The 24,814-nt window shown below is 46.6% G+C and overlaps 1 protein-coding gene across 14 annotated transcripts in view; it reads left to right on the forward strand.

Moving 5' to 3' along the window:
* Positions 1 to 24,814, forward strand: part of TIAM2 (TIAM Rac1 associated GEF 2) — a 262,812-nt gene that overhangs the window by 152,808 nt on the left and 85,190 nt on the right. For 10 of the 14 annotated variants that reach the window (XM_067011043.1, XM_067011041.1, XM_067011042.1 and 7 more), the window contains 5 exons: positions 468 to 578; positions 2,303 to 3,463; positions 9,432 to 9,867; positions 14,885 to 15,057; positions 18,558 to 18,782. In XM_067011043.1, coding sequence (XP_066867144.1) covers positions 2,309 to 3,463; positions 9,432 to 9,867; positions 14,885 to 15,057; positions 18,558 to 18,782 — 1,989 coding nt within the window. In that variant the 5' untranslated portion in view covers positions 468 to 578; positions 2,303 to 2,308. Of the gene's footprint in view, positions 1 to 467; positions 579 to 2,302; positions 3,464 to 5,452; positions 5,787 to 9,431; positions 9,868 to 14,884; positions 15,058 to 18,557; positions 18,783 to 21,597; positions 21,780 to 24,814 lie in introns of those variants that run through there. The other 4 variants (XM_067011052.1, XM_067011053.1, XM_067011051.1 and 1 more) reach the window with 3 other exon arrangements.

The raw sequence follows: 24,814 nt of genomic DNA on the forward strand, positions 1-24,814 counted from the left end.
TAGCCAAGGGCTGTTTCCCTATGACTCTACATTTTGGGTTTTGTTTTGGCTGCTTCGTCAAATGGAGAACAGCAGGGACCGTTCTCGCCACACGAGGACGATGCTTCTACGAGTTGTTTTCCTAGCGGTGGTGGTGACAGATGAGCCATGACTCAGGGCAGCACTTTCACCTGCTCTCCCCTGAAACAAAGGCGTACATTTTGAATGCAGACTGTGTGGAGTGAAAGGCCTTTGCAAGGTGGGGGTGGGAGGAGGGCGGGGGGAGGGGGTAAGGGGTGAGGGGTTGGTCCTGGCTTCCTTCACAGCTTCCAAACAACGCCGATGGATCTCGCTGCTCACCGACATTCCATTTATTATTTTGACAGGGATCCTGGGCACCTGTTGTTTCTTCACGTAATTTACATGAAACCTTCGTGTAATGGGTGTAAAACGCTTGGCAGAGTTTTACTCCGATTTCTGTTTTTCAGGATCATTTCATGGACTCCCTCCTCTCACTTGCTAACCATGCTGCCTTGCTCCCAGGACCCTGTCAGCTCGACTGACCATTAATCTCCCTCAGCGCACAAACCAGACTGCAGGTAAATCTTGCTCGCGGGAGCTGCGGTTCATGTCGAGTTGCATGACTGTGATTTAGAGGATTCGTAAAGGTTTAATTATTCCCATTATTTGCGTTTTAAACTGATAATTGCCACCAAAGAAGCGTCAGCCCTTTTGAATTTTGTGGCTGTACATTCTTAGGTACAAAAGAATTAAAATGAAAAACCTACTACATATATTTGGAAACATGACCTCCAACTTGCCTCAAACAGTGATAATACTGGTTAGAATAAAAAACTGAGGGTGGGGTGCCGGGGGGGGGTGTTGGATCAAGTTTCACCTTGAATTTGGCTTAACTAATAGACTCCTTAAGCAAATTGGGGTTTTAAAGGGAATTGAAAGAATCTAACAGTTTTTTTTTTTAATACCCACATTCTAACAAGTCAGCTTCAGACTTTTTTCTATCATCAGGTTCTAAAGTGAGAGCCCTTAAAGTCTTTAGAAAAGCTCTAGAGATGTTTCATTAGAATGTTTTTCTGACCCAAATGAGAGCTTGTATTTTCCTCCCCTTTTTTCCATCTGTTTAGTTTTTTTTTTTTTTTTTTTAATAAATTTATTTATTTATTTTTGGCTGCATTGGGTCTTCGTTGCTGCGCGCAGGCTTTCTCTAGTTGCGGTGAGCGGGGGCTACTCTTTGTTGTGCGCCGGCTTCTCATTGTGGTGGCTTCGCTTGTTGTGGAGCACAGGCTCTAGGCATGCGGACTTCAGTAGCTGTGGCTCGCGGGCTCTAGAGCGCAGGCTCATGGTGCACGGGCTTAGTTGCTCCGCGGCACGTGGGATCTTCCCGGACCAGGGCTCGAACTCGTGTCCCCTGCATTGGCAGGCGGATTCTTAACCACTGCGCCACCAGGGAAGCCCTCAGTTTAGTTTTTGAGAACTTCTAGTCCTTATCCTTTTCGATATCCTACTCTGTGTGGGTGCATGAAAGCTCCAACATAGTATGGTACCGAGTCATGTTATTACATATGTGGTCATTTTTCAGCAGTAATCACTTATATTGGGGTATGGTATGAGCTCTTCCAGTAGCTTGTGTATAATGAAAATATATCTTGTGTGGTCACTGAAAAATCATTATATTGGAGTGACAGAGTAAAGATATTTTTCCCTCATTTTTCTCTTCAAGAATCATTGGTTCGGGCTTCCCTGGTGGTGCAGTGGTTGAGAGTCCGCCTGCCGATGCAGGGGACGCGGGTTCGTGCCCCGGTCTGGGAGGATCCCGCGTGCCGCGGAGCGGCTGGGCCCGTGAGCCATGGCTGCTGGGCTCGCGCGTCTGGAGCCCATGCTCCGCAACGGGAGAGGCCGCAGCAGTGAGAGGCCCGCGTACCGCAAAAAAAAAAAAAAAAAAAAAAAAAAAAAAGAATCATTGGTTCAAAACCTCCCAATACCAAGCCTGTAGGAGGTCTCTGTCTTAAGCTGATTCCTATGCCTTTTCAGTTTCTGAATTAACATCAGACAACAGATTGTGTGCTTAAAAATCACTAGCACAGGAGCTGGCAGTACTGTTTCTCTGGCCGACGACCTGCATTTTAGGAGGAGAACCAATTCCGTAAATCACTCATGTCCTTACGTCTCTGAGTTGTGTCAGGTTCAGAAAGAAGTTGCTTGGTTCCTTTGTCATGTGAAGAACATATTTTTAGAAAGTTCTGTCATAGTGGAAGGTAATTTAGGTCGTGACTCTTTACTGATGCTACTGTTCTTAATTTAGGTTACAATGGGGAACTCCGAGAGTCAGTACACCCTTCAAGGACCTAAAAATCATAGCAATACTATTACTGGTGCTAAGCAAAAGCCTTGCTCCCTGAAAATCCGTGGCCTTCATGCAAAGGATGATAAGTCATTGCACGGATGGGGTCACGGAAGCAGCGGAGCCGGGTACAAGTCCAGGTCGCTGGCCCGAAGCTGCCTTTCTCACTTCAAGAGCAATCAGCCTTACGCATCCCGACCGGGTGGCCCCTCGTGTAAAGTCTCCAAAGGCAGTGCCTACTCCAAGCACAGGACCAATGCCTCGGGCTCGGATTTCCAGGCCAACGATGCTGCTTTCTCCCCCGAGAACGGCTTCCACTACGTCGGGCACCCACCGGCGGATAACCACGCGGCCTCGAGGGGCTGCAATGGGCACCTTCTCAACTGCTACGGCAGGGACGAGAGCGTCGCGTCCACCCCTCCCGGCGAGGACCGCAAGAGCCCCAGGGTGCTAATCAAGACGCTGGGCAAGCTGGACGGGTGCCTCCGGGTGGAATTCCACAGCGGCGGCCCGCACGGCGCCGCGGCCCCGGGGGCCTCGGGCGGCCCCGTGCAGCTGCTGCGCTACTCGGCCGGCTCCCCGCCCAGCCCGCGCGCCTCCCCCGCCGCCGCCGCGCGCCCGCGCTCCAGCAAGGGCAGCTCGCTCAGCTCCGAGTCCTCCTGGTACGACTCGCCCTGGGGCCCGGCCGGCGAGGTCAGCGAGGCCGAGGGCTCCTTCGCGGCGCCCGGCACCCCGGAGCCTGAGCCCGAGCCCGGCCTCCACGCCGGCCCCCCGCCCAGGGACGCGCCGAAGCCTTTCAGCCAAAGCGCCTCCCTCTCGTCCCTCCGGGAACCGTACCCGGACGCCACCCTGGGGAGCCTGGCCCCCGCGGCCCTGCGGCTCTCCGACGACTACATGGGCACGCGTGCCAGCCTCAGCGCCCGCGTCTCCTTCGCCTCCGACATGGACGTGCCGGCCCGCGTGGAGCGCGGCGAGCCCGGGCAGTTCGCATCCTTCACCCTTCCCTGCCGCAAGTCCAGGGCCCTGAGCGAGGAGCCCTCCAAGAAGGACACCCTGAAAGCCAGGATGCGCCGCATCAGCGACTGGACGGGAAGCCTCTCCAGAAAGAAAAGAAGACTCCAGGTGAGTCAGGCTTGGCGCGCCAGGAAAGATGCTCTTCGGTTTTCTATCTGCAAAATGGGGAAGTTAGCAGAAGCTACCGCGGAGCGCGTCCTGAGGCTTGAATGAGCTCGTGAGAGTGAAGAGTTTAGCCTAAGCCGTGGCACATCTTGTTTGCAGGTGTATGTGTGTGTGTGTGTTTTCTTTGTTTCCTTTTGCTTCAGATGTGTATTTTAACTCTTAACCCTCGACTTCGGTCTCCCGGATTCTGTCCAGTCTCGTCTCCTGGACTCTGGTAGGAACCCCACAGACCGCATCCCAAGACCTGGCCAAACGGTTCTTAGAGAGCACAGTGTTGGAGAGACTTCCCCAGTGAATTGGTTCTCTGAGTCTTTTGCTGGAGCTCGTTCGTGAAGCCTAAACAGAAGGGAAGAGAGAGAGGTCGTTGTCATTTTTGATGAGTAGCCTTGCTGAGCTCGATATTTTGAGAAATTAAAATAAATAAATAAATAAATAAATAAAATAAAATAATACATTAAAATTTCTTTGGAGAAATTAAAATTCCTGTTGTTCAGTTGGTACATCGGGGAAAAAAATGTGGGCGATCTAGCTATATGTATGATCTCACCACCTCCTCATGGGGGCAGCTAACAGTTTCGAAAACATCTTGACCTCAGTACCGTGGAATAGCAAAAAGTATGATGATGTTGAGAAAATAAGAATCATGATGACGACAGTAATCCTTTTAATGGGCATATAAAGTTTGAATGGGGGAAACAAAATGACTTCGACATCAGGAAGGAAAGTAATAGTTTGCCTTCTTAGGTAACGGGATTTCTAGGTTTTCAGTTGCTTGCTCTTCTTTGTTTTTACTTTTAATCGTTTATAGACGGGAGAAAGTGTTGTTGTTGTTTTTTAACTCAATATAAGTCAGATTGTTAAAGGAAATTTGAATGACCAGTTTGTCTCTAGTAGAATTGCATTTAAACCATCCTAAATAGATACATACTTATAAAATTGCATAGAGCTTTAGGGATAGAAAATAACTTTCCTGAGCAGATTGTTTCAGATCTATAAAGTTTACCATTAGTTATTTCCTTCTTATGTATAAGGTCCATGCCCCCTGCCCCCAAATTGTACTTTGTGCCCTTTTCTCCTCCTCTACACAGAGACAAAGAATAGATGATAGTTGTCCTGTGACAGAACTCTTCATACCCCTGAAAGTACTCATCTGCTCCCTCCTTACTTGTCACTGCTTCATGCTAAACTGCTAAGTCCCGTAGTAGAGATTTCTTTGACCTTTTTTTCCCTCAGCTGCCATTTCCCAAACAACTGACAGCAGTCAGGCATAATTGGAGAGAGAACTCCTACTTTCAGGGGAGCTGCAGTCCCACACAGACAGCTTTCCCGTCTTTTTTTTTTTTTTTTTTTTTTTTTGCGTTACGCGGGCCTCTCACCGCTGTGGTCCCTCCCGTTGCGGAGCGCAGGCTCCGGACGCGCAGGCTCAGCGGCCATGGCTCACGGGCCCAGCCGCTCCGCGGCACGTGGGATCTTCCCGGACCGGGGCACGAACCCGTGTCTCCTGCCTCGGCAGGCGGGCTCTCAACCACTGCGCCACCAGGGAAGCCCTGTCTTTACTTTTTTTTTTTTTTTCCAATACGCGGGCCTCTCACTGTTTTGGCCTCTCCCGTTGCGGAGCACGGGCTCCGGACGCGCAGGCTCAGCGGCCACGGCTCACGGGCCCAGCCGCTCCGCGGCACGTGGGATCTTCCCGGACCGGGGCATGAACCCGCGTCCCCTACCTCGGCAGGCGGGCTCTCAACCACTGCGCCACCAGGGAAGCCCTTTCCCGTCTTTTTGAAGCAAGTGTTGTGTTGTCGACTAGTGTTCAGCTGTCATCTGCTGTGGCCCTGAAGCCTGTTCCTCCACATCTCTTATTTGCATGTTTCTCGTCTGTGCTTGTGGCCTGGCTTTACACCCGGCTTTGCTGTGTCTCCTTCCGTTTCCATTCAGGTCCAAAGCAGACCCTTTGCCACTGTGAACTGACCACATTCTGCCCCACGCAGGACCTCGCTGCCCAGCCACCCTGGGGAGTGAACCTCCTTCAAGTCTGTATCATCCAAAGATTTAACTGGATGATCTGTAAGCCTGTGAAGTTAAGAACAGACTGGTTACAATCAAAGAATCTGAATTTGAAAGCTAGAAAGGACTCCCCCTCATTTTAAAATGAAGAAACTAATGTTCAAGGAGTCTGAAGACACATGGCTCGTTAGGGGAGAAGCCAGGGCCAAAGGCACTTCTGCTAAAGCTCAAAGGTGTGCCTTTTCCACCTAGCCACGTGGCCAAGGTACTGTTGATAGCCACTAGTAATTACTATGGGGTTACTGAATATTAAGATAATAAACTATCCTGTGTTTTTGAAAAGTGGCCTATGAAGGCAGCCTTTGAGTTTTGCTTATGTCAAATTTTGATAATTTATAAAGGTGAGCAAAATGTACTTTTTTGGTAAGTATGCAGCTTCCATTGGCTATGTCTTTGCTTTTTTTTTTTGTTTTTTGTTGTTTTGTTTTGTTTGGCTGCACCACGCAGCTTCTGGGGTCTCAGTTCCCTGACCAGGGATTGAACCCGAGTCACCAGGCCACCAGGGAACTCTGGCCTTTGTTTTTCTTTTACAATTGAACGTGAAGACAAAGTTTGGATCCTTAAAAAATGTAGTCAGTGCACAGGAGCAAAGTTTGTGACAGTATACTGTAGTAAGGACCAAATGCTTATCCTCTTACACACACAGACTTCTGTATGCCAGCAGGGCTTAGGCTTGGAAAATCTTCCTATGATGGGTAGACATATTTGTTTTGACTTTTTAGAAAAAAGTGATGTAAAAAGAGCAGTCCTTTTTTTATAGGGTTTTCAACCACTCTGGGGAGTTAGAGCCTGAAAGCAGATTAATCAGTGGAAAAGCTTACATAGCTGAGAAAGAATATCACACTATTCAAAGCTAGAGGGAGGGGGAGGGAACACACATGTGCTGGAGAAGAGCATGTGTTTGATGCTGGTAAACTATTCATATTAATGCAGCTCTGCTGAGACCTGTGAGGCCTTGCTCCTGTCCTGGGTAAACTTTCCATTTCTGTCAGTCAGGGTGGGCTAAGTTATGCGGAGGTAACAAAAAGCCCTCAATTCTCTGAGGTTTAGCGCAAGCAGAGTCTATGTCTCATTCAAGCTGCATCTCTGGTCTGCATTGTTCCCCTCTGGGACCCCAGGTCCACAGAGCACTTGCCATCTGGCACACCGCAAGCCTCTGTGGTGGAGGGAGAAAGAACCATGTGTTGGCTTTTGAAGCTCCCACTCAGGGGTGACACATTTCACTTCTGTTTGCATTTATTGGCCAAAGCAAGTCACATGGCCTTGCCTAACTCCAAGGGAGGGGGGTGGGGAATAGGGCCTGGTCCTGCCGTGTACCCTAGGGGAGGACCAGATATATTTGAGGGGTTGCAGTGACTTCTACTGCAGGGTTTCTTACAGAGGAGATTCAGGACACAGAGACTCTGGCTTTCTGACCATCTTAATTTTAGGCTCTCACTGCCCTTTGAGGGCTACGTAGTCACAGGGAATTTCTGCAGAGGACCAGTGGCCGTTACTGTGAAAAGGACAATAGCATACGAAGAATGACATGGTAAATCTGGTACTTTTTCCTAGGGAGTGAGGAATGGTGATAAGAGTTTTCCTTTAGCTCCAAAGGAATTTAGAGACATCTCTTGAATCTACTCTTTGCTATAGTGCTCTTGTCATTGTTATGTTATCCATTGTTTACGATTATCCAGTGGGGGTGGAAATGGAAATCAGACTTCTTTATGTACATGTCTAACATAGCACCTTAGTTTCACACCCATAACACAGTGATCAGGAAATCCAGCTGAGACTATTTAGGAACTGTCCTCCTTCCCTCCCTCCCTCCCTCCCTCCCTCCCTCCCTCCCTTCCTCCCTCCCTCCCTCCCTCCCTCCCTCCCTCCCTCCATTCCTTCCTTCCTTCCTTCCTTCCTATTGGCCTGAAAATGAGTCACTAGCTATTAGGATTCTAGATAGGAAGCTTTACAAATTTATTAGAGACCAGGAAAGTTCATGTCTATGTATAAGAATCAACTATGGATGCTAAAATGCGATCTTTCTCCATTTGTCAAGGAGGAAAATTTGTCTTGCTTTGCTCCAGTTGAACATTTAAAAGTTAGCGCTGTGACTTAAGTCTCCCTCTTATGAGAAACAATGTCAGGAGTACTAACAGGTTACACTTAAGTTTGCTACTTGATGCCTTTCTCTGGCAGGGCTCTACTTGGTTTGAAACACCCCATTATAGCTCTAGCTGGGTACCAGAGGCAATCCCAGTGTTTTGGGGCTGTGAGTCAGAGAGTCCTATTTATAGCTGAAATAATGTCAATACTAGCTAAATGAGAAGTATTCCTTCATCTCCTAAGAACTTTTGAAGAGCAACAAAGTGACAATTGAAAAAAAAACAAAAAACAAAAAAACCTTAAACTATTTTGAAAGTTTCCTGTCCAAGTGACTCACCACAGCTGGCTTATTTGCTCTGTTCTTGCGTAAGCATCAGTGTATAAATAAATCTGATTATGGGACATAGTATAAACAGAGCGGAAGATAATATTTTCATTAGTAATAGCTATGTTTGGGGCTCAGTTGCTTGTAGCCCTTGGGTATTTAGAAGCACTTTTCTATTGATGATTTTCCTGCAAAAGATAGCAACTAATTGCGACTTGATTTCTGGATGAAGGTTTCTGAAAAGAAAACCCCTCCATACAGGGGACTATTCAAAATAAGGTCTTTAGCCAATGGTCCTTGATCCTGTTTTCCCTCCTTTTTATTTTAATGGAGAAGGAAAACCCACTAGCCTCTGAGTAGATGAGTATGTTAGAGTCTCTCTGCAGAGTTACCTCAATTTAAGCTGTAAGTTTGGAATGTCAGTGTCTTTTAAGTCATAACTTAGCTCACTTTCTGCTGAAAAATTTCCTTACTGCTATTGACCAGTGAATGGCCTCTATGCAAGTTATTCTTCTTGAATGTCTAGACTTCTAGACGTTAGAGGAAACCTTTGTGTTTTCATCTCTGTACATGGCCAATTTACTGTTCAGTGCATGTTGTGCTAAGGGGGGCAGCAGTTATTAGAATAAATATTAATTTTATTTAGAACTGCCTGTGTCTGATTTTGTGGCAGAATAAATATTAAAGAATCATGCTTTGGTATTCGCAGTGCTTAAAATAAAATAGGTGTTCAAATAAAGCAGTGTGAATGAATTAATAGTACATTCCTTTCATGAAAGAATTCCCAAAGTAAAAAATATTTGTTATGAAGTAAAAGCTACAGTTGCTAACCACTGCCCTTTGTGGATAAGTGCATGGTTTTCACTATCCGAAGAGGGAAAATACGGTGCTAGAGATCTCAATGTCTAGACCTCGGAAGGGGTTGAGAAGCTGAGACTGTTCACTGTGGGGAGAGGAAGGAAAGTGTGTATAAAACCACACCCTCCTTGATCCTGGAACTAGTGCTTTTCTAATTTAGCTTAAGAATGATCCAGAAGAAAAAGAAGACTGCAGGGACATGAATTCTTTCCCGGAAGACACTGATTCACAATTAGCAAAGAAGTATCAGTCTTCTGATAATCTTCGCTAGTGTGTTTTGAGTATACTAGTTCATTTTTTGATGCTAACGGTCGGTTAGATTTAGGATGGTCAAGCATTATTTGGTTTACATTTTTTAAGCATTGATTCCACGGGCTATACGTTGGGTTGAGCAGTACTGTTGCTATAATTCTTTCTGATTTGCAGACTTGATGATTACAGATGCATTTAAAAAAAAAAAAAGAATCTTGCTTTGCAGCAGTGGTCTTAGCAGACCACACTGTTAACACGCATGCTGTATTGGGGAAGGGGTGCTGTGGTCACACGTAAGCTCTGATGGGTGGTCATCTGTGTTGCTCACAGGAGCCGAGATCCAAGGAGGGCAGTGACTGCTTTGACAGTCGCTCGGATGGGCTGAATGTGGACGTGCAGGGCCCCTCCCAGGCATCTGCATCCCTGTGGTCAGGGGGCTCGGCTCAGATCCTGTCCCACAGAAGCGAATCCGCTCACGCGATCGGCAGTGATCCCCTCCAACAGAACATTTACGAGAATTTCATGCGAGAGCTGGAAATGAGCAGGACCAACACGGAGAACCTCGAAACGTCCACGGAGACCGCCGAATCCAGCAGCGATTCGCTCAGCTCTTTGGAGCAACTGGACCTGCTCTTTGAGAAGGAACAGGGGGTGGTACGCAAAGCCGGGTGGCTCTTCTTCAAACCCCTCGTCACTCTGCAGAAGGAAAGGAAGCTGGAACTGGTGGCTCGGAGGAAATGGAAACAGTACTGGGTGACACTTAAAGGTAAGTGATCGTTACCACCCAGAGAGCCCCTGGGGTCCTTTCCTCGCTCTCCCGTCTCCTAGGAAGTGTCCGTGAGTGCAGTGTTGACCTGAGTGCACGTGAAGCCATCTGACCCAGAATCTACCAGCCTGCTTTCCTACGAATACCTTCTCAAGCCTGTATAATATGCCTCACTTAACATTCGTATACATTATTCATTCTCATAAGTAATGACTGAATTTAATAACTCTTGCTCATTATTTTACAGGTATTTCTGTACCATTCTTTAATACTTTTCCTGCATCTGGGGGGTGGGAGGGGAGCCCCAAATAAGTCACCAGATGTAGTTTAGTTATTTGGAATATAGATCATGAATTTCTATGCATGTTCAAAACTCCAAAGAGGTATCCTTCCCAGCTTGTACAACTAAGAATTTCATCTGCATTATTTGATTTGTGTCACCTCACCTTTACGAACTGAGAGCCTAATTGTCGTCACCAACAACTTTTTTTTTTCTTTCTTTTGATGCAGAGGAAACAGGAGAAAGCATTTGCTCTATTAAGACGATAACGTTCTCTCACAAGCATTGCCATTTAAAAGTTATAATCGCCTCGCTCATTGTGGATGGATAGATTATTTGAAGTGATCTAAGGCTCTGAGTCGGCATCATGTTGATTTATACAGACGTGAACACAGAGCAGCCCCACAGCCTCTGGCATTTCTTCACAGCTGTCCTGTGACCCTTTGTCAGCGGAACCTGTTGTGGAGCGTAAAGTCAAACCTCATTAGTGGCCACCAGCCTTCCTTGTCATGGGAGAAGGCAGGAGCAGAAATCACATCTGCGCACACACGCAGCGAGTGTGAAAGGCCCGGGGCTGTCTGCGGCGCTCCCCATATTTAGATATTGTGAGCCTTGAGGAGCTGACATCAACTCATAATTACCCAGAAGCCCCTCTGGGAAAGGGGCGCCCGCGAAGGCATCTCATCTCCTTTCCCTAGCAAACTGGAGGGTTTATAAAACCCAAGACCCAGCATCCCACACGGATGCAGTCCTCTTTTCCAGCTTCTGGACTTGGATCCTGTTGCTACCTCGTGGCTGAGGAAGGCAAAGAGCTTACCCAGTTTGGGTGTACTGGAGAGGCGGGGTTTTCTACTGGATGATGGAAAGAGATTTGGAAGGTTAGAATTATGGGTCAGATCCAGCAAGATAATATTTTGAAGGGATAAGTGATGCTTTAAGGTTTAATAATCAAAGAGCTACCCAAGAACAGGATAGGGAGGTATAGCCGCAAAGTAGTACAAGTGAAAAAGATTTGAGGGTTTGATTTGCAGGCCATTCACAGTGGGTTTCCTCTGTGATGAGGCTGAACTGAAAGGAAATATGATTTAACGAGGACACATGGTTGTTGGCTACATCATCAGAGGTGTCATGTCGTACGCAGCTCTGTCACCCCCCGCCCCTGCCTCGGCCAGAGCTGGCCGTTTCTCTCCTTAGGGGCAGGATATTGCAGGAGACTTGTTCATAAACGAGCCAGTGGGTGTTGTAAGAGTTCCAGCTGAAGAGGGGGAGTGAAAAATGTCCCCTCAGGGCAATGAGTGTCTGGAATTGTTTGTGACCCAAAGCCTGAAGCTGCATCCCATCGGTGCGGTATTTAGAAGGGGTGCACCGTATTCTAGAATGTGTCATGCATAGGATGTGTCAGTCTTGTGAAAGAGACACTGAATTTATTCTGGTTTATCTGAGGTTGGGATAGGACTCATAAGTGGAAGACAAGGTGATTGCGAATTAAGGTAAAAAATACAACAGAAAAACAAACAAACAAACCACAAAACCCACTGCCTTCCTGAGTTTCCTGCTAGTGGAGACGGTTGTGCAACGCCAGAGTGTTGGAGGCTTCCTGGGGGAAGTTCAGGCAGGGATCACTTAAGTGTGGAAGAGGGCGTCGTCTCCAGGACCCTGTCTTCCATCCTGGCAGCTCCCCGGGGAACTTCTGGTTGCCGACTTCGGGGGCAGGGACGGTCCTGACTTGTCTCTGACGATTGCAAGATGCACAGTCCTTCCTGGGCCCTTGCTGGTTAAACACTTGAAGACCCGTGGATAAAGGGTGCTTTGTAGGGGTAAATGTTATAACGCACACATCCCTTTGTTTCCTTTGCAACCAAGCAAAGGCATGGGATAGAGATGTTTTTTTCCCAGCATAACCTTTTCCATGTGGTTTTCTACACCTCTTTCCTCTGGGAATTCAATATGTTGAATTCAACTTTCTTGGCTTAGAATCCAAGTTGAAATATTTGGACTTAACTATTTTGTTTAATCGTAGTTAAAAACATATATGTGTATATATATACACACACACACGTACATTGAAGCAGAATTTTTAAATTATCCTTGGAGTTTCTATGTAACTAAAGTAGAAACAGTGTTTTTCAGAGACAGTGGCTATCAGCCAACCACCTGGTTGCCCACCTACATCGAATGTATAGGTATGCTAAGGGTGCAAATGCTTTTTAGGGTTCGGAGGATGTAATACATTCTTAACAAGGGTGATTCTGCTTTCCATCTGTCTTTTCCAATGAGTGGATGTTTGTGCGGTTCACAGGGAACTTCCTGAGCAGAGCAGTTGCCAAGGGGGTTAAAGCTGTCCCTCAAAACACACAGTACATGACCGAGGTCAGGAGGGGTGTTCATAGAGGGAGTTTAAGACGCTGGTCCTTCTGCCTGAGCCGGGGAAGGACGGATGAGTGTGGGTTGAGAAGGTGGGTTTGAAGGGAAAACGAGACTAATTTCTCTCCTTTCACTGGCGATCTTTCTAGTAATACAGCCTCTTCGCTTCTTGTGCTTCCAGTGCTGTTCTGATCTGTTTTCTCTTTTTGCTTCCACTGACAACTGCCCAGGCTGACACCAGCTCCTGGGCGGGGTGGACAGGGCAGGGCCGACGGCCACAGCATCGGTGGGTGGGGTGGGCGCGGGAGGCTCTGCTGACATGGGCACGCAGCCCCTTTCCATCAGCCTCATTGCCCCCGCGTCAGAGATGCAGATTAAGTTAAACTCGATGTAATAGACTTACGACTGACTTCCTGTTCCTTAAAGTCGATAGCAACAAAATTCTGCAAATTGTTTGACATACCGGCCCGCTTCTAAAGCGAAATGGCCTGTTTTGGTTTCACGCTTCCACGGGAGAGCTGCGTTCTGTCAGGGTGGGGCGTAGGGGGATGTGAGGGTCGGCAGCGTTCTGGCATCTGCTCAAGATTGCGTGCATTTCCTCTAGATGCCTCACCACCGCCCCTGGGAGCTCAGCGTTAGGGGCGCTGGGAAGTGAGCATTAACCCTTTGGAAAGAATTGGGAGTTGGGTGGAGCTGGTGTTGCTCTGTTGTCCTCAGGTCCCGTGGTCATGGGATGTCGCACAGGCTTTTCCTGATGGAAAGACTTGGGGATTGTTTCTAAGTCCGTTAGTGGCTGGAAGAAAAGACAGGCTCAGACCTGCCGCAGTAGCTCTGGCCATAAACCTCTTGCTCCTTTCCCTTGTTCTAAGAGGCTCTCACAGCTTCTGTGTTTGGGAGCGTTTTGATTGTGGGAGGAGAGATCGCTCAGGGCTTCTTGAGATCCGAAGGTACCACGGAGGGAGAAAGTGCTGTCTTGAGCCAGGGTCCTGCATTTTTTTCCTCCTGGCTTCTTTGCTACTCTGGGCTCCATTATATAAACTTGTTCGTCCAGATTAAGATCTGTTTTCAAGGGAAGAAGTGAAACTGGTAAGAGTGAGATAGTTTTCAAAACATGTAAACTTTTACGAATGAAGACTCATGATGTAGTAGGGTAAAGCAGCCATGAAGTGGACCCCATCCATTTACAATGCAGGGGAAAGCAGGCTACTGCTTCATTAACTGTCAGAGTGAAAAGTACTGGGCTGGCCAAAAGGTTCATTTGGGTTTTTCCGTAACATCTTATGGGAAAACCGGAATGAACTTTTCGGCCAGCCCAATATTTTCAAAGCAAGGGATGGTGCCCGTATCATGATGGTACCATATCATTCATCTGCACATGAGAAGTGCTCAAAAATGTTGATTGGTTGAAGGCTTTAAGGGATATTCAACAAGGAAGCATACTTGTGAGCATTTTAGAATTTGCTTAAAAATTACGTCTCATTAGAAAGCATTCCTATCGAATTATCAAAACAGATCCCTAGTAACTTCTGCCTAGAATATCTTATTAGCTTATTAGGGGAAAGCTATGTACCTGCAAGCATATGTAGTGGCACTTTAGGGTAATGTTTTAAAATACAGGGACAAGCAACTTCATTTTCCTCTCAGTCTAAATTAGCAAGATTGTAGTAATATTTCCTATCACTGTGAGATACGAGAATATATTAAAATTAAGTTATTCTCTGTGGCATTTGGAGAATAAACTGGGTACTTTCTCACAGATGGCAAAGTGCCCCAGGTGAACTCGGTTTCTTGCGACCCCACATTGTAAGTGTAGAAGTTCGCTTAGTTAATGCATTGGGGGTTTTCTTCTGTCTCCTGCATTTAGATCTCCTAAGAAGTGTGGTGCTGTGGTTATGAAGGAGGCTCTGCGGCCAGGGTGCCTGGGTTCAGATACTGTGCCACTGCAGTCCAGCTGTGGGACCTGCAAAGTGGTGTAAACTCTCAGGCTTTCCATCTGTAAAATGGGAATAATAACGGCACCTGCCGTCTAAGGCTGCTTTGGGCACCAGATAAGCCAGAGCATGTGAAATACTTAGAAGAGCTCCTGACACAGAGCGAGCAACAATAAATGCTTGGTACTGTTATTACCATTATTACCTTTACAAGAAACATCTCATTTTCATCTGGGTTGATGCTAACACAACTAGGCATAATTTAGATGCCAAAATTCCCTTTTGTGATAAACAGTCTCATTCAGTCGTTTTCTTTTTTCTTTTCCTTTTCTTTTCTTTTCTTTTTTTTTCCTTTCCTCTCGTTTCCTTTTCCTTTTCCTTTTCCTTTTCCTAGATAGATCCTCGGGACGTGTGATAAGGACAGTGCTTCTCTCTTTCACAGGATGCACGCTGCTGTTTTATGAGACCTACGGGAAGAACTCCATGGATCAGAGCAGTACCCCTCGGTGTGCCCTGTTTGCAGAAGACAGCATAGTGCAGGCCGTCCCAGAGCATCCGAAGAAGGAAAATGTCTTCTGCCTCAGCAACTCCTTTGGAGATGTCTACCTTTTCCAGGTACTGCTGAGCTTTCTTTTTTTACTTTTTATTAGTTATCTGTTTTATACATATCAGTGTATCCATGTCAATCCCAATCTCCCAGTTCATTCCCCCCTCCCCCCCACCACTTTCCCCCGTTGGTGTCCATACGTTTGTTCTCTACATCTGTGTCTCTATTTCTGCCTTGCAAACCAGTTCATCTGTACCATTTTCCTAGATTCCACATATATACGTTAATATACGGTATTTGTTTCTCTCTCTCTCTCTCTCTCTCTTTTTTTTTTTTTTTGCGGTACGTGGGCCCCTCACTGCCGTGGCCTCTCCTGTTGCGGAGCACAGGCTCAGCGGCCATGGCTCACAGGCCCAGCCGCTCCGTGGCCTGTGGGATCCTCCTGGACCGGGACACGAACCCGCGTCCCCCGCATCGGCAGGCAGACTCTCAACCACTGAGCCACCAGGGAAGCCCCCCCCTTTTTTTTTTTTTAAATAAATTTATTTATTTTTGGCTGCATTGGGTCTTCTTTGCTGCATGTGGGCTTTCTCTAGTTATGGCGAGCAGGGGCTACTCTTCATTGTGGTGCATGGGCTTTTCATTGCGGTGGCTTCTCTTGTTGCAGAGCATGGGCTCTAGGCGTGCGGGCTTTGGTAGTTGTGGCTCACAGGCTCTAGAGCACAGGCTCAGTAGTTGTGGTGCACGGGCTTAGCTGCTCCACGGCATGTGGGATCCTCTTGGACCGGGGCATGAACCCGTGTCCCCTGCATTGGCAGGTGGATTCTTAACCACTGCGCCACCAGGGAAGTCCTGTTTTTCTCTTTCTGACTTACTTCACTCTGTATGACAGTCTGTAGATCCAACCACATCTCTACAAATGACCCGATTTCGTTCCTTATTATGGCTGAGTAATATCCATTGTATATATGTACCACACCTTCTTTATCCATTCGTCTGTCGATGGGCATTTAGGTTGCTTCCATGACCTGGCTACTGTAAATAGTGCTGCGATGAACATTGGGGTGCATGTGTCTTTTTGAGTTATGGTTTTCTCTGGGTCACGCCCAATGTGGGATTGCTGGGTCGTATGGTAGTTCTATTTTTAGTTTTCTTAAGGAACCTCCATACTGTTCTCCATAGAGGCTGTATCAGTTTACATTCCTACCAACCGTGTAAGAGGGTTCCCTTTTCTCCACACCCTCTGCAGCATTTGTTGTCTGTAGATTTTCTGATCATGGCCGTCTGCTGAGCTTTCTAAATGGAGGGTGGAGGCGCTGGCTTGTGTCCTGCTAGGATGAGAAGGACCAGAATTAAGAGGCACAATTTAGCAATTTGAAATTGACTAAAAGCTGTCAGACTTTGGATTAAGGTTTAAGCAAGAGAATTGGCCTCTGCTGACTGCCAGGTGCCTCAGGGTCATTGCAAATGCAGTCATTCATCCAGCAAGCACTTCTTGGATGCCTGCCCGTGAGACACCGGGCTGTAGCCCCTGGGCTGCTCTTCAGGATACAAGGAGAGAGAAATTACGATCCTGTTCTGGACTAGTCCCTGATCTAGTGAGTACAAGATCCGAAGTTCCCAGAGTGGAAGTTTTGAAGTGAAAACCCAGAGAAAATGGACAGTAGAGGCTTAAGTTCTTCCCAAGAGTCCCAGTGGAAGTGAAGAAGCTTTTCAGGAAAACCCTCATTGACAAATACTATAGGGTCTCATTACCTTGTGGAAGTGGTCTTAGGATGTTAAGATTCAGGTTATCTACTGTTATGATGCTTAGAATCTTTCTAGCAAAGGAGGGCTCAGGCTGAGGTGTGGCTCCTGGTACTCTCGTTGAGTCTGCACATCATCTTGCAACACTTACTGAACTTCTCTGAGCTTCAGACCCTTCAACCCGTAGGATAATAGCTTCTAGGATGGTTTTAAGGGTAAACCATATGATATGCATGTGTTAAGTGCTAAAGAAATTCTAACTATTATGACTGCTGTTATTATGAATTAACTCCAGAGAAGTGGGGTGAGAGCCAGGAAGTGAAGTGTGCTTCTGAAATGCCTCCGAATCCAAACCCAGTACTGGGTGTAGACACGACATGAGCTATAGATTCTATGTGGCTGGAAGCTTCATGGAAAACCTCCTCGGTCCTCCATTCAGGTCTCTGATAAACTTGGTCCTGGCTGCCCCCAGGGCTCCTGTAGAACAATATAGTTGTTTCGGGGCCCCTTTGATTCTAGATTCTTTGGAATCCAGAATTCTCTGAAGTGTTTTGGGCAATAGGATTTCCCAGCACTAACCTGGTAAATGCGCTGGGCCCTTAGCCTTACTGCTGCCCTTAACCTGACCTGACTGAAAAGAACCAGGGCCTAAGCTTTCATTTTCCTTCTTTTTTTTTTTTTTTTTTTTTTGTGGTACGCGGGCCTCTCACTGTTGTGGCCTCTCCCGTTGCGGAGCACAGGCTCCGCGGCCACGGCTCACGGGCCCAGCCGCTCCGCGGCACGTGGGATCCTCCCGGACCGGGGCACGAACCCGTGTCCCCCGCATCGGCAGGTGGACCCCCAACCACTGCGCCACCAGGGAAGCCCTGATTTTCCTTCTTTTAACAGAAAGGTTTGCTTGAAATTTCTGTGGTGCTTTAAAGCAGAGTAACAAACTGGTGTTCATATGAATTGTAGGAAAGGTAAATACATGGGATGAAATCTACATGGACTTAGGAGGAAGCATGAAATGAATGTTTTATTTTGTGATTCAGGAAAAATATCCTGAGTTTTTAAGAAATTTTCCCAGTAGTTCCCATTGTACGATCCCACAGGTCATTGGAGGATTAACCTCGTGCCGTGAACGTGTGTGGTTATTTCTGGGCATCGGGAAACTGAACGTGCGTTTCAGCCTGCTTAGAATCATACATCTTTGCCCATTCTGCTTTGTTCAGACTTTCTTTACTGTTTTTAAAATAAAATATTCTTATATGAAAATACTATATGGTCATTGTGTCTGAAGGTACTGAAGTGTAGAAAAAGAAAACCGCTATCCATATATATTCCCAGTATTCACAGACGACTATTTTAATATTACTGTGTCCTCCCCGAAATGTTCTTTTATTGTTATTTTTCATGATTGAGTCCATACCACAGATGAAATTTCATATCCAGCCTTCAAAACGTAACCATTTCGTCCTAACATTTTCTCATCCTATTAAAATGCTGACGATAAACCGCTTTTTAGAGAGCAGCATGATATACACTGCACGCATAGACCCTGGTTTCCTTATCACTCCCCTGTTGCTGGGGCGCAGCTTGATTCTATCAGTAGTGTGTCTTCCCATTCCGGCTGGGGCCGTGTGTCACCCTCGATGTTCTCACAGGCCCTCTGGAGTAAAGGAAGCCTGTGGACCTGTGTTGAGTGTGTGTTTTCAAAAGTAAGCAGTTTTTATGAAGTGAAGGTACTTCGGGGTTTCACATGTTCGAGGCCAGCCTGCCACTTCGGAGAACACTTCTGTGTTGAAACAATTGCAAACTGCTTCCTTCGCCCTGTGCTTAGGCCACCAGCCAGACAGACCTGGAGAACTGGGTCACTGCCATCCACTCGGCCTGCGCGTCCCTTTTCGCAAAGAAGCACGGCAAAGAGGACACGGTACGGCTGCTGAAGAACCAGACCAGAAACCTCGTTCAGAAGATAGATATGGACAGCAAGATGAAGAAGATGGCAGAGTTGCAGCTGTCCGTGGTGAGCGACCCAAAGAACAGGAAAGCCATAGAAAACCAGGTACAGGTTACTTACAAGTGTTTCCTACCCTTGCTTATGTCACTCAGGGCAAGCTCAGATGGGGGAACTGGTTCCTGCACCTCTGCGGGGAGTAGTTTCTGTGGCTTTTTGGTTCAAGTACTTAACGACTGACTGCACTTTTGTCCTATGAGGGCTGTGCTGTGCTTTGCAGCCTTTGGTGGCTGTACATGTACACTGGAACACTGTGTGACCAAGTCTTGTTCCCTCGTGTTGAGTAGCTCCTTGCCTGGATGATTCTCTCATATATTGGCACTTTCAGAACAAAATTTATATGATAAAACTATTGGCAGATTAGACACGTACGATTCTAATACAGAAGACGGCTGTGAAAGAGTAGTTTGGTATAATACAGCTATTCCTGTGTCTGTGGATTAGAAAAAAACCACTAAGTTTTTGGTTTGTTTTTTCTGTTTACAACAGATAAGATGCTAAGGAAGATGCTTTCTCTGGCCTGTCTCCGCATTCACATAATAATTGAAACAGCTGCTTTCTATGCTGTTTGCGTTTTAGAGGAGAGGGAGAAGCTTAGTTTCTATTTTCCTTTACTCAGACAGCCTGAACACTTAACACAAGTGTCGGTGAAATTTCTAGCACCCCTCTCTTCCTTCAGTTTCCCTGGGAAACACACTGAGGTAGAAATTTGCATGTGAGGAGTTTGATTAGGACCCTTCTCAGGAGTAAGGGAGTGAGGGAGCAGGATTAAGGAGGGACTCGTTGAATTATGTCGAGCTGATCCTCCAGGGGGCTTGGGAGCTGGGGGTGGCCATTCAGAATTGCTTGCTTGCAGTGAGGCATGCCGTGTCATGCCCTGTCTACTGGTCAGAGCAGCTGCCTTCAGAGGAGGTGGGTGCCCATTCTTGCGCCATGAGCAGCTAAGGGAAAGAATGCCTCCGTCTTGAAAGGGAGGTCTGGTGGTGCACAACAGTATCTACTACAGTCCCTTCAAAATCAGTGTCAGATGATTTGGGAACTTAAAGAGGGATAGGGCGAAGATGGGTTGGCGTGTTCCTGAATCTTTCATTCTTTTTGCTTTGTAAATTACTATAGAGAGACCAGGTTCTTTAAAAAAATTCCATGGCAATACAACAGTTTGGACACCCCATCAGAAAAGAATTCTCCCTATAGCGTTTGGCTTAAATCACAAATCAAACAGTACATTACCAATCTTCTATTTGTGTTTGAATATTTAACCTTGCTTAGAATTTTTTCTCTGCCTGCATATATATGAAGAACTTAGAATGTGTAGAAAGAAATTTCTGGCTGTAAATAAGAAACTGATGAAAGGCATGCATTCGAGTGATACATTTGTGTTACACTAAGAATTTGGGATTTATCAATTGGCAATAGTAAAATAACCAAGGAGTTCCCATCTCTTGCCCCTTCATCAAGTATTTCTAAATGATGACACAGTTGAGACAGATCTTCTGCTGATACCTGGATCCATCTTTGCTTCCCCTTTTCTGGTACCCCGTGTCGTCTTTCTCCCTTCCCAATCCTTCCCTCTCGTTTATTGGTCCATCTTCAGATATCGACATACCTAGCAGATGATGCCTATAGCTTCAAAATATAAAAATAATTATAACATATGGACCCTGTTTCTAAAACGTGTATTATTTAGTTAGAAAGCAGGCCTCATAAACCTGAAACTAAAGAATATTCTAGAATGGTATAAGTTAGTACCAACTAGCATAGTCATCAAATGCTATGAGGCATCAGGGGTTGAGCTGTGCTGTGATCTAGAGGAGATGGAGGAGACTTCCTGGAAGGATACGGCCTTAAAAAATTGGTAAGAGGTGTGTTGGTATGAAAGCTGATCCAGGCTGGGAGGAGAGTGCGGCGCATGGTAGGACAGTTTGGAGGTACAGTTGACCCTTGAATAACACAAGGATTAGGGGCTCCAACCCTCCAGTGTATAACTTATAGCTGGCCCTCTGTATTCAGCCAACCACGATCGTGTGGTATACTGTAGTATATATAGTCTTTGCTAAAAAAAAAAAAATCTGCCTATAAGCAGACCCGTGCAGTTCAAATCCTTACTGTTCAAGGGTCAACTGTAGGAGTCACAGTGGTTGCTTGAGGCTCCCGAGCGCATGGGAGTAGAGGTGTGGGCTAGGAAGTGATGAATAGCTGGTGGTTTGCTGGGACAGGTACTGGTGCAGCTTTTTCAGGGTCTTAAAAATAACCCTGGGATATAAGGTTTATTATAGCCTCTAGATCTAAGGGAGGAATATAGGTTTTTAAGTTGGGACGAAAATCGTGATGACTGCATTATCTTTGGAAGATTAATCTGGCAGCGGCTCGGTGGTGGTGATGCTGGTTAGGGGCATATTAAAGTAGAGAAAAGTGTTGGGTGGCGGAATGGCCCTGGTCCGGGTGTGCAGTTCTGAAGGCCTGGCCCAGAGTAACACAGCAGACGTTTAACAATGTATATGGAAGATGTATTTCAGAGTGCATCCTTTTCTCTAATTGTATAGAATATTAAAGATAGTTTCCTGTGCTCCTGAATTGAAACAGAATATGCTATTTATTTCAGGAGTGCCAGCTAACCAACTACAAAATAGCGTTTCCACGGAACTGAAAGGGAAGTTGAAACTGCCAAGGAGGATAGAGGGAGTGGAAGGGTTTGGGGGCTTTTGACAAGGACGCAGCTTCTGGGGACGGACACGTCTCTGCCCTTGGCCTGCTTCTGCCTGGAAGCCTCACCCTGTTCATGTCTGGGAAGAGGGCCAGTCTTGAGACAGGTCCCGACTGCGCAGCTGTCTGTCTGGGGCACGTGGCGATGTGATGCTGTGTCACATTGACTCGGCAAGTCCAAAAGCTTGAGGAGAAGGAGAAATAGCGTTTCCTGCCTTTTCTCTGTACTCCGTCTCCCCTGGGGTCCTGAATTTCCAGGATCCGAAAGTCTGTCATCAGAGATGCAACTCATGGATTCAAGTGCCCCAATTAAAAATTTCATATTGACTGTAGTGGGAAAAGGTATGGTTTTAACTTTTACTGGCTCTCTAAAATTTAAATTCAAAGTCATACTTTAGTCCAATGGAGGGGGGATGCCCAGCCCGGAGTTTTCAGGTCCTTGTGTGTCGTCAAATGTTTAGGTCCAGGGAGAGAAAAGGAAAATTGGGCAACACTGAGATGCTCCTGGCCTTTTTTTCCACCCGCTCCTTTTTCTTTCTCTCTTTATGGCCACAAGAAGTCCAAGCAAACATTTTTTAAAAATTTAAATTTTCATTAAATGTAACTTTATTTCTTTTTTCATAGTTGGTAAATGCTTAATTTATAATGTCAAAAGTGGTGTTGTTCTCTCTTGGGAGGGGGGAATTACTTTCGCATAAATCCCTACACAAATCCAAGGGTCTAGGGTGGTCGGTTGGCCTGAAGAGAAGCTTTTTTAAAATTAAATTAAATTAATTAATTATTTGATTTTTTTGACTGCGTTGGGTCTTTTGCTGTTTCGCGCAGGCTTTCTCTAGTTGCAGCGAGCGGAGGCTACTCTTTGTTGTGGTGCGCGGGCTTCTCATTGCGGTGGCTTCTGTTATTGCGGAGCACGGGCTCTAGGCGCGCGGGCTTCAGTAGTTGTGGCTCACGGGCTCTAGAGCGCAGGCTCAGCAGTTGTGGCACACGGGCTTAGTTGCTCCTCAGCATGTGGGATCTTCCCAGGCCAGGGCTCGAACCTGTGTCCCCTGCACTGGCAGGCGGATTCTCAAGCACTGTGCCACCAGGGAAGTCCCAAGAGAAGCTTTTTTAAAGAAAGGGTAATTATTACGTGTGGCCCGTTATGCATTCTTTGACAGAATCATTACATCAGTTATTTTACGCACACTGTCCTAATACTGCTGATTTTTCATTTCCCTTCTCCCCTCCCCCATCCCCCTTGCTCTCACCCCTTCCCCTACTCCCCTCCCCTGCACACATTCACCTTCTCATATTACACTTATGAATGTCTGGTAAGAAACAATTTGGGTTGATCTTTAGACATTCCACCTGAAAATACTCTCCTTACCATATTGGCAATTGTTAAGGTTGTAATTTATCTGTGTTTTCCCAGAAGGCTTGCGGTGGGTAACATGAGTTATATTTGCTGTACCCACTGTCCTTAACTCTTTTGCCAGATGGTTGTGAAGAGAGCTGTTTGCTCTTTACTTGCAGACACAGAGTATGAAGCATTAAGGGGGGAAACAAGCACATGCTTAGAATTGCTTTTATGAGATGGTTTTGGACTAGAGAATGTTCTGTGATGCTACAAAGGCAAAGGTATTTACAAATCAAGATCAGTAAGAACCTGATCTCCTACGTGTCCCCTAAGTATATAGTTTTCTCTAAAGTACTGAGCTGTGCTTTATCCAGTTACCATTTAAAACTCTCAACTTCACTATATTTTATTTTACATAATAGAAAATATTTATTTACATAGTGCTTTCCCCCAGAGATCCCAAGAAACTCAGATATAGTCACTTACAGCCTTGTAACAGCTGAACTGAGAGGGCATATTTCATCATGTGAGAGGAAAGTCTCTGGAACAGGGTTTCTTTGAAGTGTTGCGGCAGAGAAGTTCATTGTCAATGTCCTTTCCAGGTAAAAAGACACTATCACAGTAGTAACGGCTGAGTTTCGTACGGCTGTGTAGGGACATGCTTTGCCTAAAAGCGGCCATCGTACGGGCTTTTTGTCCCTGGCCTTTCGGCGACTCGGGCAGCATGATGCAGCTTGCATTTGGGCGTATCCAACGTGGAGCAGGCCGTCCACATGTGGGATTCCTTTTGAAGTCCTGAGGGAGAAAGAGCTGTAAATTAAGTCCAGTTAGTACTTTCCTTTCCTTCCCATTTGTTATTTTCAACAAGTGAATGGGGACAAAACCTCCCCGCCCTTGGGCGGGTCTTGGCCTCCTGCCCCTCCCCATCCCGACTCTCTGGGCCTTTCTCACTTCCGGGGGTTAGTGAGGCTGAGAGGGAGGAGGTGGGGAGCAGAGAGGTGGTATCTTGGGAGGAGCAAACTGGCAGCGGGTGGGTTTGGGACTGTCTGGGTTCTGTGAACCACCGCAGGCTTCATTTTCAATATTCAAGTTTGAACATCACAACCAGGAGGGACTGAACTTAGACAATCGGAGACTGCGGTGAAGGGAAAAAAAATGAACAAAGCCTCGAGGAAAATGTGATCTGAGAGGCGTGGGGGCGGGGGGAAGCCATTTGGGCAATAAAGCATCAGAGGGTTTTCGAGAAGCGGGTTTGAGGGAGACAAGGCCAGATTACGGAGGAGCTGGGCCAGGACAAGCCTCCCTTCAGCAGGCCGCGGGGATGTGGTGGACGGGCCGAGGGCAGGAGATTAAATATTCAGTCTAGTTCAGCGAACGTTTACTAAGTGCAGACTCTGGGCCAGGCGAGGGTGCAGACTGGGAATTCGAAGATGCTGTCTTTGCCCAGGGTGGCTGCAGTCTAGCAGAGTGACAGACAGCTGAGCATAGAATTTCAACATCATAGAATGAACTCAGAGCAGATGATATTCCAGAGTGTTGTGGAAGACACACGTGAAGTTTAGCCTCCTGTGTAGTCATGGAGGACTTCCTGGAGGAGGGATGCCTGCATTGCTTCTTAAAGAGTGAGGATTAAAGAATGAGGAGTTAATCAGGAGAGGAATGGAGAAGGAAACTCCAGGCCAGGGGTCAGCATGAGCCAAGGCAGAGCACTCTGAAATGCTGCGGTCACCCTGGCCGTTTGAATTTTCAGCACACGATACGCAGGTGGTGAGAGATGAGGGGTGGAAGCAGGACTGTCTTCTCTCTTCCCTGTAAGGCTGCAGAGGCTGCCGGTTTTGTCCTTCCTCAGATGCCTGGTCTGCACAAGGTCAGAAAGGTTTGCATCTAAAAAGCAAATCTGACCGTGGGATTACAAGGATTAAAAATCCCCCAGTGGACCTCAATGCTTACAAGATAAAGTCCCTGACCACCTCTCCCCACCTCGACCTTTAGCTACAACGCCAAACTTCCTGTAGGTTCCACTTCTTTCTTTGGGTTTTCC

This window comes from Kogia breviceps, chromosome 13 (assembly GCF_026419965.1).
Source record: "Kogia breviceps isolate mKogBre1 chromosome 13, mKogBre1 haplotype 1, whole genome shotgun sequence".
NCBI classification, from domain to species: Eukaryota; Metazoa; Chordata; class Mammalia; order Artiodactyla; family Physeteridae; genus Kogia; species Kogia breviceps.